The sequence below is a fragment of the Microcaecilia unicolor genome, chromosome 9 (assembly GCF_901765095.1).
Source record: "Microcaecilia unicolor chromosome 9, aMicUni1.1, whole genome shotgun sequence".
Lineage (NCBI taxonomy): Eukaryota > Metazoa > Chordata > Amphibia > Gymnophiona > Siphonopidae > Microcaecilia > Microcaecilia unicolor.
The window spans coordinates 226,955,395-226,968,910 of NC_044039.1; the positions used below are offsets into that span (position 1 = coordinate 226,955,395).

At 46.7% G+C, this 13,516-nt stretch overlaps 1 protein-coding gene across 1 annotated transcript in view; it reads right to left on the reverse strand.

The window, feature by feature from the left end:
- BBOF1 (basal body orientation factor 1) overlaps positions 1 to 13,516 on the reverse strand; it is a 181,350-nt gene that overhangs the window by 119,283 nt on the left and 48,551 nt on the right. The window contains exon 3 of the mRNA XM_030214596.1: positions 1,332 to 1,397. Coding sequence (XP_030070456.1) covers positions 1,332 to 1,397 — 66 coding nt within the window. The remainder of the gene's footprint in view (positions 1 to 1,331; positions 1,398 to 13,516) is intronic.

Genomic DNA, 13,516 nt, shown 5'->3' on the forward strand with positions numbered 1-13,516 from the left:
CAGCCTGGAAGATCCGGACCGGATTGGGCTGAAATCTGGAACGGGTGATAGTCCATAGCAGCCACCAGTTCTGGCCACCAGAGGGCGAGGTGATCACAGACGTAACATTACGCCTGTTACTGGGAGCCCTGCTCATGTCCCCCCCCCCCCCTCCACCTTGACTTACACACTATGTAAATTAGGCGTGCCATTACAAAATATACTTAGGTGCCCTTCGGCACTTTGACAGGTAAATGTACACTATTCTCCAAATGCTATAAATTTGTTCGTGCAATTTCACTGAATAACAAACAATTGTTGGCACAAAGTGGCAACAATTTGAATTTACGTGTGCATCTTCCTATTCAATATACTATAAAGATCCATGCATACATTTTAAGTGTGGATCTGAAAAGGGGGCATGGGTGGGTCAGGGGTGTTCCTAGAATTTGCATGCAGATCCATGTCTAATTTAGGCGTGAGGATCCTGGCACCCAACTCGGAATGCACGCAGCACTAGTCCTTAACACATATAAGTGCACGGGGGGGGGGGGGGCATAAAGATTACAGACATCCATTTTGTATGTACTTTCAGCCATTCCCAGAGCTGGATTTTGGAGGATAGGGGTAGATATTCAAAACCATTTAAAGAGCTAGAAGAGGCTTCTGGTCTTTAAATCGTTTGTTGAGGGCTGAGCAGCAATATTAAGCAAAGTTAGGGGTAGGCCAGAGGTAGAGTTTGGGAGGAGTAGCCGCCACCGAGCCAATTAGAAGTGATATCCAGCCTATTAACTGGCTGAAAGGATGCCCTAACTTTATGCAGGGAAGGTAACCGGGCACAGGAAAGAGTGCCCTTTCTTCATGCAGCTGAAGCTTCTGTATTATATCAACTACATGCACTTTCACTGCATTTAGGAGGGACAGTTTTCAGCTAGGTTAAAAAACAACACAATTTATCCTAGTGAAAGCCATAGAAAGCTGGTATATCTAGTTCAACAGCAAACTAAGGGGTCCTTTTACCAAGCTGTGAGGTGCTGATAAGGGCTCCCGCACTAACCCGGTGGTAACCAATTACCGCCAGGTTATTGCCACGCAAGTCGCTTCTGGGGGGTTTCTTTTTCCCCTGGAAATGGCGCACGCTCGGGGTAGGACTATCGCCAGCAGTAGTCCCGGCAGAGTGAGAGGTAAGCCCCATTCTGTAAAAGGGCCCCTAAGGGATCCTTTTACTTAACCTTAGCGTGCGCTAAGTGGACCTTAGGTATAAAACATTTTGCACTCACTAACGTCCATTTGTATGCACTAAGCTTTAGTAAAAAGGTCCCAAAGTACTTTCTTCTGTACTTGACACTTACCAGCCTTTTCTTTTCCTCTTCTGCATTTTTCTTCTGGATCACCAACTCTTGCTGTAGCTTCTCAATCTGTACATGATTTAAAAGAAAAAAGAGTTGTAAGAAAATTAAAGAGGCAGTTTTGGGAGAGAGACATGTCATTTACACGTGTAATAATTTCTCACATATTTACACTAAAAGTCCCTTTAAGCCTGGCAGATTCTCCTCAGTCCGCAGAGACCTGCTGTTGATGTTGTAGTCAGTTGAACAAGCCTATGAGCAGACTGAAAAGTGGAATCCTCCTCAAAGCATCTTCAAAATCTAAAGGTGGACAAAGCCATGGGACCGGACGGGATCCACCCCAGGATATTGAGGGAGCTCAGAGAGGTTCTGGCGGGTCCTCTTAAAGATTTGTTTAATAAATCCTTACAGACGGGAGAGGTTCCGACGGATTGGAGAATGGCGGATGTTGTCCCTCTTCACAAAAGTGGCGATAGGGAAGAAGCTGGAAACTACAGGCCGGTAAGCCTCACCTCGGTAATTGGAAAAGTAATGGAAGCAATGCTGAAGGAAAGGATAGTGAATTTCCTGGAAACCAATAAGCTGCAAGATCCGAGACAACATGGTTTTACCAAAGGGAAATCGTGCCAAACGAATCTCATTAAATTCTTTGATTGGGTGACCGGAGAACTGAATCAGGGACGAGCTATAGACGTAATCTACTTAGATTTCAGCAAAGCTTTTGACACGGTTCCCCACAGGAGGCTCTTAAATAAACTGGACGGGCTGAAGATAGGACCCGAAGTGGTGAACTGGATTAGGAACTGGTTGACGGACAGACGCCAGAAGGTGGTGGTGAATGGAATTCGCTCGGATGAGGGAAAGGTGAGTAGTGGAGTGCCTCAGGGATCGGTGCTGGGGCCGATTCTGTTCAATATATTTGTGAGTGACATTGCCGAAGGGTTAGAAGGTAAAGTTTGCCTATTTGCGGATGACACTAAGATCTGTAACAGAGTGGACACCCGGGAGGGAGTGGAAAACAAGAAAAAGGATCTCAGGAAGCTAGCAGAATGGTCTAAGGTTTGGCAATTAAAATTCAATGCGAAAAAATGCAAAGTGATGCACTTAGGGTGTAGAAATCCACGGGAGACGTATGTGTTAAGCAGGGAGAGTCTGATATGTACGGACCGGGAGAGACATCGTGGGGTGATAGTATCTGAGGATCTGAAGGCGACGGAACAGTGTGACAAGGCGGTGGCCGTAGCTAGAAGGTTGCTAGGATGTATAGAGAAAGGTGTGACCAGCAGAAGAAAAGAGGTTTTAATGCCCCTGTATAAGTTGTTGGTGAGGCCCCACCTGGAGTATTGTGTTCAGTTTTGGAGGCCGTATCTTGCTAAGGATGTAAAAAGAATTGAAGCGGTGCAAAGAAAAGCTACGAGAATGGTATGGGATATGCGTTCCAAGACGTATGAGGAGAGACTTGCTGACATGAACATGTATACCCTGGAGGAAAGGAGAAACAGGGGTGATATGATACAGACGTTCAAATATTTGAAAGTTATTAATCCGCAAACGAACCTTTTCCGGAGATGGGAAGGCGGTAGAACTAGAGGACATGAAATGAGATTGAAGAGGGACAGACTCAAGAAAAATGTCAGGAAGTGTTTTTTCACGGAGAGAGTGGTGGATGCTTGGAATGCCCTCCTGCGGGAGGTGGTGGAGATGAAAACGGTAACGGAATTCAAACATGCGTGGGATAAACATAAAGGAATCCTGTTCAGAAGGAAGGGATCCTCAGGAGCTTAGCGGAGATTGGATGGCAGAGGCGAGGCTGGTGGTTGGGAGGCGGGGCTAGTGCTGGGCAGACTTATACGGTCTGTGCCCTGAAAATGACAGATACAAATCAAGGGGCTGGTGGTTGGGAGGCGGGGCTAGTACTGGGCAGACTTATACAGTCTGTGCCCTGAAAAAGACAGATACAAATCAAGGTAAGGTATACACACAAAGTAGCACATACGAGTTATCTTGTTGGGCAGACTGGATGGACCGTGCAGGTCTTTTTCTGCCGTCATCTACTATGTTACCTTTTGAAAATAAAAAATCTGCAGGAATCTGAATTATATTTTTAGAGGACATTCAGGTTCTGCTGGCTAAAAAAAACCAAAGCAGCTCAGCAGAGATCTCTAGTGACTCCACCAGTATAAGGTATGCGATATTTTGACTTCTGGAACATGGGATGGCAGGATAGTCCTTCCACCTGATTGACCCTGGATGGACCGTGCAGGTCTTTTTCTGCCGTCATCTACTATGTTACAATGTTACTATATGTTACTTTGGAGATAAACTGTATTGATATAAATAGGGGCATTACAAACTAAGAGGGGAAAGCTCACTTTGAGGGGGATAATCAAACGGGGATAACCATCTCTAAGGACGTCCCCTCAAAGGGGCGGGGCATCCCATATTATCAAAACAAGATGGGTATCCATCCTTCGTTTCGATAATACAGTCGGGGATGCCCAAATCTCAACATTTAGGTCGACCTTAGAGATGGTTGACCTAAATGTTGAGATGGGAGACCTTAGAGATGGGCGACCTCGGTTTTCGGCCATAATGGAAACCGAGGACGCCCATCTCAAAAACGACCAAATCCAAGGCATTTGGTCATGGGAGGAGCCAGCATTCGTAGTGCACTGGTCCCCCTCTCATGCCAGGACACCAACCAGGCACCCTAGGGGACACTGCAGTGGACCACAAATTGCTCCCAGGTGCATAGCTCCCTTACCTTGTGTGCTGAGCCCCCCCCCCCAAAAAAAAAACCCATTCTCCACAACTGTACAACACTACCATAGCCCTTATGGGTGAAGGGGGGCACCTACATGTGGGTTTCGGGTGGGTTTTGGAGGGCTCACATTTACCACCACAAGTGTAACAGGTAGGGGGGATGGGCCTGGGTCCGCCTGCCTGAAGTGCACTGCACCCACTAAAAACTGCTCCAGGGACCTGCATACTGCTGTGATGGAGCTGGGTATGACATTTGAGGCTGGCACAGAAGCTGGAAAAATGTTTTAAATTTTTTTTCTTTTTGGGTGGGAGGGGGTTAGTGACCACTGGGGAAGTAAGGGGAGGTCATCCCCTATTCCCTCTGGTGGTCATCTGGTCAGTTCGGGCACCTTTTTGAGGCTTGGTCGTGAAAAGAAAATGGACCAAGTCGGCCAAATGCTCGTCAGGGATGCCCTTCTTTTTTCCATTATCGGCCGAGGACGCCCATCTCTTAAGCACGCCCCCGTCCCGCCTTCGGTATGCTGCCGACACGCCCCCGGGAACTTTGGTCGTCCCTGCGATGGAAAGCAGTTCGATTATGCTGATTTGGGCGACCCTGAGAGAAGAACGCCCATCTCCCGATTTGTGTCGAAAGATGGGCGCCCTTCTCTTTCGAAAATGCCCCTGTTAGAGTCAACCTCAGTAGTACTGCAGAAAGTGAGCAAAAACTTTGAATATGACTAACACCACCCAATAAAAAAAGGGCAAAAAATGACCTCAGAAAATGGTGACCTGCTACTCCAAGCCTGTAGCAATTAGACCATCCTGGTTACATGTCTTCTCTGTATAATCATCGGTCAAAAAAACCCCAGCCAACCACAAGGGTTGTGCAAAATTATTTGTGTCTCTTTTTATATATTTTTTTTCTGGAATTTTTTAATTGCATCGACTTGAAAAGAAAAAAGATTAAAACTGTGTAACCAGCGCATCCCACTGCCAACTGTATAATAATAAAGGTTCAGCTTAACTTAACTGACTGAGCTTGACTATGTGTAGTTATCATGAATGGCAACCAAGACACGATGGACCCATTTCACCAGAAGGCTTCTTTAGGGGACACAGGATACCCAATTCATCGATACCAGTTCAGGCTCAGCAGTGGCGCTTAACCAGTGATCCTGAAGAACTGGGTTCAATTCCCACTGCAGCTCCTTGTGGCTCTGGGCAAGTCACTTAACCCTCCATTGCCCCAGGTACAAATAAGTACCTGTGTATACTATGTAAACCGCTTTGAATGTAGTTGCAAAAATCACAAAAAGATGGTATATCAAGTCCCATTTCCCTTTCTCTTATCTCCCTATTCCTCCCATCCAATGTCCAGCACCTCCAGCTTTGCCTTCTTACTCCACCCATGTCCAGCATTTCCTCTCTGTCTTCCTACCTACCCCATGTCCAGTAATTCCCTTCACCCTACAACCTCACCCCCACATCCAGTATCCTCCCATATCCTTTTTCCTCTCTGATCTAGTATCTCCTCTCTTTCCCCCTCCTCTAAGCCAGCATCTTCCCCATCCCATTCCAGTACTTCCCCTCTCTTCCACCCATCCCAATCCAGTACCTCCCTAATGTCACCCTACTCCCCCTACGTCCATCATCTCCCCTTTTTCTGTTTGTGTATTTTATTTTTCTAATTGGGTTGGTCAGTCTCTTTCCCACAGTCCTTGTGTCAGTCTTCTCCTAAATTCTTTTCCAGGTTTGCCTTTCCGATTCTTCTCTCTTCTCTTGTCTTGTCTTCTTCCTTTCCTTCTCTGTATCTGCCTGGCACTAATCTTTATGGGTTTTTTTTTTTTCCATTTTTCTCTTCTCTTCTCTAGGTTTATATCTGCCCATTTAATTTTAACTTCATTTTCTTTTTTTCTCACCTTCTAGTCCTTAGTCTCCTCCTCATCTACCTACTGGCTTTTCCCATTTCCCTCTCCACCACTCCCATTGCCTCCCTGTCTTTCCCCTTCCCCAGTCTCCTATCCACCCCTCATCTTTCACCCAGTCCCTAGTCCCCCATTTCTATCCATTGTACTCACCCTCTCAGCTCCTTCTGAACCCCTGTCCCTTCTCTTGTCTCCACGCCATTCTTCTCTTCCCTCCACTCCATCTCTATTGCCTCTCTTTCATCATCTTTTTAACCCCATTTCTTCCCTCATTCAACTCCTTCCTCTCACATCCCTACCCCCATCCCTGTTCAATGCCTCTTATCCTCTGGAGAGGTCATACACACTATATTTCAATCTTTCTGCACACTTGTCCCCTTTCTCCTACTCCTCATTTCATGCCCTCACTCATTTCCCTAACCCAACCAGTTGACAAGTACTCACTATCCCCTCAGAATTCCCACTCCATTTCTCCCATCCATAATTCTTTGCTCTGCTCCCCAACACTCTCCCATTAAATCACCAAGAGGCTCATTTTCAAAGCACTTAGCCTCCCAAAGTTCCATAGAAACCTATGGAACTTAGCCTCCCAAAGTGCTTTGAAAATATGCCTCCAAGTCTCAGTCAGCTTCTGCTCTTTTCCCCTACCCCCGAGTCCTATTAATCTGCTCTGTTCTCTCTCTTCCCCACAGTCCCATTCATCTTTTGGTCTTTTTCTTTTTCCCCACCTACCAACAGCACCATTCATCTCTTGCTCTTCTCTTCCCCCACCCACTCACAATCCCATCCATCTTGTGCTCTGTTCCCATTTTCACCCACCCACCCACAGTCCCATCCATCTTCTGCTCTGTTCCCCTTCTTCTCCCACCCACCTACAGTCACATCCATCTTCTGCTCTTTCCAGAGTCTCCTGTCCATTTGATAGTTCTTTTGCGTCTATGTCCATCATCACTCTTTCCATGTTCCTGTGCCTCACTGTGTCCAGCTTCTCCCCCTCTGTTCTTTTTCTCTTGCCTCCCCCACCCTGGGGCCCTACCTCTCCCTCCATAGGTCCAGCATCTCTCCCCAATTTCCGCCTTGTCTAAGCTCTTACTCTTTTCCCTTTACTCAACCCTCACCCTCTAGTCTAGCATCTCTCTCTCTCTCCTCCCCCTCCACATTCAGAGGGTCCAGGGTCTTTCTCTCCTGTTGTCCTCTCCACCATCATTCCAGTTCTCTCTTCCTCTCCCTCCCCCAGCTCCCATGATCTGGCATGATCTCTCTGCTTCTCCCCATCTGACATATTTTTGCCTTTCCATTCCTCCTTTCCCGCCACCTGCGGGTTAGGCATCTTTCTCACTCCCTCCCTCCCCCCCCCCCCCCCCACCTGCACTCCGGTGTCTCTCTCCCTTCCCTTCCCTTCTTTTGTGGTCCAGCATCTCTTTCCTTTCTTTTCCTGCCTCTGACGCTGCAATTCTCTGACTTTTGCCAGCACAGCATTGGTGATCAAAGCAGACTTGCCTCCTGCCAGCCCCAGAAGCTTTCCCTCTGCATAACTTCCTGTTCCCACATGGGCAGGGTACTGCATAGGGAAAGCTTCCAGGGCTGGCAGGAGGCAAGGCTGCTTTGATTGCTGATGCTGTGCTGCCAAAAGTCAGAGGACTGCAGTGCCAGGAGTAGGACCAGAAAAGAAAGAGACGATGAAACGCAAAAGAAGGGAAGGGAGAGAGATACCAGAGTGGATGTGTACATGCTGTCTGATACCAGCTATGGGAGGGCCTGAGCCAGGAATGGGGGGGGGGGGGGGGGGGGAGGCTACGCCCCTGTTTTGTGGGCATGGGAGATGACTTTTCAAAATGATTGGGGGTGCTAAACCCAATAGAAATTATCCTTCCATGTACATAAGGATGTTATAATGCCTTTGTATTGCTCCATGGTACAACTACACCTCGAATACTGTGTGCAACTCTGGTCACATCTCAAAAAAGATATAGTGGAATTCAAAAAGGTGCATAGAAGGGCGACAAAAATGATAAAGGGGATGGAACGACTTCCCTATGAAGAAAGGCTAAAGTAACTGGGCTCTTCAGCTTGGAGAAAAGACACCTGAAGGGAGATATGATAGAGATCTATAAAATAATGAGTGGAATGGAACGGGTAGACGTGAATCGCTTGTTTACTCTTTCCAAAAGACTAGGACTAGGGGGCACGCAATGAAGCTACAAAGTAGTAAAATTAAAACAAATCTGAGAAAATATTTCTTCACTCAACATGTAATTAAATTATGTAATTCGTTACCAGAGAACATGGTAAAAGCAGTTAGTTTAGTGGGGTTTAAAAAAGGTTTAGATAACTTCCTAAAAGAAAGGTCCATAAGCCCTTAAGATGGACTTGGGGAAAATCCACTGCTTATTTCTAGGAAAAGCAGCATAAAATGTATTCTATGCTGTATTTGTATCGCTAAAAAAAAGCGATATCAAGTCCAACATCTGTTTCCAACAGTACGATTATAGTCATGCTGTGTTGCTGGGTGAAGAGGTTTATGTGGGGTCGTTGGGGTAGGCCGTTTTGAAGAGGTTGGTTTTTAGTGATTTCCTGAAGTTCAGGTGGTCGTGCATTGTTTTCACAGCTTTTGGGAGGCCATTCCATAGTTTTGCTTATGTAGGAGAAGCCGGATGTGTCAGCTGTTTTGTATTTCAGTCCTTTGCAATTTGGGTAGTGTAGGTTTAGGTAGGATCTTGATGATTTGACTTTATTTCTTATTGGCAGATCTATAAGGTCTGTCATGTATCCTGGGACTACGCTGTATATGATTTTGTGAACTAAGCTGCAGATTTTGAAGGTGATCCGTTCTTTGATTGGGAGCCAGTGCAACTTTTCTCGAAGAGGTTTGGCACTTTTGAAGCGTGTTCTGTTGAATATCAGCCTGGCTGCTGTGTTTTCGGCGGTCTGGAGTTTTTTTATGAGTTGTTCTTTGCAACCCACGTTGATTCAATTGCAGTAATTTGCATGGCTTAGGAGCATTGATTGTATTAGATTGTAAAAGAAGGGCTTGTCAGAAATATGGATTTTAAATACTAATAACAGCAATTTATAAGTAACCTGATGAGAAATGGGCAGCCAGTGGGCTTTTTAAAGATGAGGTGTAACATGGTCAAACCTTTTGAGTCCATTAATGAGTTTTATAGCCATATTTTGAATAAGTTGTAATCTTTGTCAATCTTTTACCCTTATGCCCATGCGTATGTTAAAATTTGCAGACAAAGAGATGGTCTTGCGCAAATACAGAACATTTCGGCAGCTGAGCTATGAGAATTGCAACATTTTGATGTTTCAGGATATCTCAGCATCAATAACAGCCTGTTGCAGGACCATGGTGCCTCATTGCACTGATCTCTTACAGTACACAGCAAAAGTGCGATTTGTTTTCACCATGGTAAAGATCTCTTCTTTGATGATCCTAAAGAGCCTGAGGCTTTATACAGTGTCTACTGGCACAAGAGCCTCAAAAAAGGTTGAATTTATATTTGTTTGGTTCCAGTTTCATTCTTATTTAGACTCTAGGTTTAATACTTGGTGAGCAGTGGATGGGAACTACAGACCCGACCACTAGATGAGTGACAGGTCGGTGTGGAGTTGACTGTTGCTGCCAAAGCCACCGATTTGGGTCTGTTTTTGTGAAGCACATAGCCACTTGTGTCTCTGCTCACATCACCAACTTCTTTTGCTGTTATGCCCGCTGAGGAGTCAGCTTTTGGATCTATACTTAGGTGTTAGCGGGACAGCCTGGCACCATGACAGCTGCCACTTTTGTGGGGGGTTTTTTTTTCATTTCTGAAAGAGGACTGCAGTCCTACACTTTGTCAGACTAAATACTGCACAGTAAACTTTAGTGATATGCCATACATACACCAATGGTGGTTGATCCACTGGAGTGAAAGTGAAGCTCGGAGAGCCCTCATGGTGACTTAGAGGTTACTGGCAAATCAGGGCTGGAGGAAGGGGGAGGGGTTTTGGGCATGTTGTTATGTTTCAATAATTTTTATTCAGGAGAACTTATCAACAGATTTCAACAGTGCTTAACTTCTCTTGCTTTGCAAAATAAACCACATATCTGTACTAGCAAATATCTTTCAAGATCTATACAACTGTTTCTCTCCCCAGTAACTTTTTACATTTTATCCCTTGCCCTCCCTTTACTTCCCTCATCCCCTTCCCCCCTTCTCATTATCATCACAGTCTCTTACTTCGCAGGTCCCATTGTCTAAGTGTGCTTAAGCAGTTTCACATGTTCATTATTTGTCCTTTAGCTCGATTGGTCAGCGTCAACCAAAACGGAGTCCAACAAGCCCAGAAGACCCGGGCATGGGGGGGTCGTTGAGTTCTCACTCTTGTTCTCTCAGTGCGTAGCAGGTGAATCATCTGCCCCCTCCATTGAGCCACTGTAGGGCCCTCTTTAGTCATCCAGGCCCTCAGAATTGTTCTCTTGGCCACCATCACTGTGCGTAGCGTAAATGCTCGGCGTCCTCTAACTGGAGGCCCTGTAAACCTCAGGTGTCCAAAGAGGAGTCTTGCGTCCAGAATCCAATTCGAGTGCCACATAGCTCGTATTTGTCCATTTATGGCCTTCCAAAACTGTTGGATGCAGGGGCAGCCCCAAAACATATGTCCCAGCGTTGCTCCTTCCTCTACGCATTTAGGGCAAGCTCCGTCCGGCGATGCCCCCATGTGGAACGCCCTCCTAGGCGGTATATATGCTCTCAATACAAATTTAAATTGTAATTCCCAATAAACTGCTTGATCGGTGTTCCTGCGATATCCCAGGAGGTGTTCACGGACCATTGCAGGAGTTATTTTGATCTCCAGTTCTGTACTCCACTGGGCAGACAGTCTCTCAAAGTCTGGTTCTTTAGCCATGTCCTTTAAATGTCTATGGTGGTAGGTGAGTGGCACCTTTGGGCATGTTGTTATTAATATCCTTTCGCACCGAAGATGTGTCTCACGGGGCTTCTGCCCAGGAGGGAAGGATTAGGACAGCTGTTGTAGTTGGAGATTTGATCATTAGGCATGCAGATAGTTGGCACTGGTGGATGTGAGATTCGCTTGGTCAATTGCCTGCCTGGTGTGAAGGTAGCAGACCTCATGCGGTACCAAGATAACATTTTAGACAGTGCTGGGGAGGAGCATACTGCCTTGGTACATGTGGGTACCAATGACATAGAAAAACACGGGAGGGAGGTTCTGGAAGTCAAATTTAGACCTTTAGGTAGAAAGCTGAAATCCAGATCCTCCAGGGCATTTTTAGATGTGCTCCCCACTTCATGCACAGGACCCAAGAGACAGACAGAGCTCTGGAGTCTCAATGCGTGGATGAGGCAATGGTACAGGGAGGGGGGGTTAGATTTGTTAGGAACTGGGCAACATTCTGGGGAAGGGGGAGCCTAATCCAGAAAAAATGGGTTCCACCTTAACTGGGATGGAACCAGGCTGCTGGCATCAACATTTAAATAGGAGATAGAGCAGCTTTTAGACTAGAAACTGGGGGAAGGCTGAGAGTCACTCAAAAGCGCATGGTTCAGAACAAGGTATCTTTAAAATATGTCACCAAAACAGGTAAATGGAGCATCCCAATAGCAAGGTTGCAATAGAGACCATAGTAGACCAGCCTGCTTATTTTCGAAGGAGATGGCTAGCCATCTTTCGACACAAATCGGGAGATGGCCGGCCATCTCCTAAACCTGGCCAAATCGGTATAATCGAAAGCCGATTTTGGCCGGCTCTAACTGCTTTCCGTCGCAGGGCCGCCCAAAGTTAAAGGGGGCGTTTCGGCAGTGTACGGAAGGCGGGACGGGGGCGTGCTTACGAGATGGCCGGCTTCGGCCGATAATGGAAAAAAGAAGGCCGACTCTGAGAAGCACTTGGCCGGCTTCACTTGGTCCATTTCTTTTTAGGACCAAGCCTCCAAAAAGTGCCCCAACTCACCAGAGGACCACCGGAGGGAATCGGGGATGACCTCCCCTTACTCCCCCAGTGGTCACCAACCCCCTCCCAGCAAAAAAAAAAAAAAATCATTTTTTTGCCAGCCTCAAATGTCATACCCAGCTCCATCACAGCAGTATGCAGGTCCCTGGAGCAGGTTTTAGTGGGTGCAGTGCACTTCAGGCAGGTGGACCCAGGCCCATCCCCCCCTACCTGTTACACTTGTAGTGGTAAATGGGAGCCCTCCAACCCCCCCTCCAAAACCCACTGTACCCACATGTAGGTGCCCCCCTTCATGCCTAAGGGCTATGGTAGTGGTGTACAGTTGTGGGGAATGGGTTTTGGGGGGGATTTGGGGGGCTCACCACACAAGGTAAGGGAGCTATGCACCAGGGAGCTATTTTTGAAGTCCACTGCAGTGCCCCCTAGGGTGCCCAGTTGGTGTCCTGGCATGTGAGGAGGACCAGTGCACTACAAATGCTGGCTCCTCCCATGACCAAATGCCTTGGATTTGTCTGGGTTTGAGATGGCTGTCATTAGTTTCCATTACATAGTAACATAGTAGATGACGGCAGAAAAAGACCTGCACGGTCCATCCAGTCAGCCCAACAAGATAACTCATATTTGCTGCTTTTTGTGTATACTCTACTTTGATTTGTACCTGTGCACTTCAGGGCACAGACCGTATAAGTCTGCCCAGCACTATCCTCACCTCCCAACCACCAGCCCCACCTCCCAACCACCAGCTCTGGCAAAGACCGTACAAGTCTGTCCAGCACTATCCCCGCCTCCCAACTACCAGTCCCGCTTCCCACCACCGGCTCTGGCACAGACCGTATAAGTCTGCCCAGCACTATCCCCGCCTCCAAACCACCAGCCCCGCCTCCCAATCTTGACTAAGCTCCTGAGGATCCATTCCTCATCCATTATTGCTGAAAACCAATGCTGGCCATCTCTAAAGCCGGCCCAAATGTTGGGTGCTCATTTTCAAAGCACATAGACTTACAAAGTTAAGTGGAAAGGCATTCTCAATATGACGTCTAAGTCAGACTTCGGGTGTTTTGCGCTAAACATCCCATATCCAAATAGGAAATATGGCCATTATCGAAACAGCAAAACATCTATCCTTTTTTTTTTTTTTAAATGGTCACACACAAGATATTTTCGTGCTCTGTATGTTTATCATTTTGGGCTAGTTTTGAAAAAAAAAGTCCAAGTGAAGGTCAAGCCATTGAGATGTATGAAGAGTCAGCATTCTTAGAAGACTGGCCACACAGACATCCCAGGAGAGTAATGGGGCATCCTAGGGGGCACTGCAGTGGACCATTACCCCCTTATACTGTATTCTGAGTCCTCCATAACTTACCAAAAACCTACTGTACCCAACTGTACACCACTACAATAGTCCTTATGGGTTAAGAGGTCACCTATATGTGGGTACAGTAGATTTTGGGGGATTGTTTGAGGGCTCACACTTTCCACCACAAGTGTAACAGGAAGAGTGGGATAATGCCAGTGCAGTAGTGCTAACAAAGCCCATTTGCTTTGAATGGGCTCCAT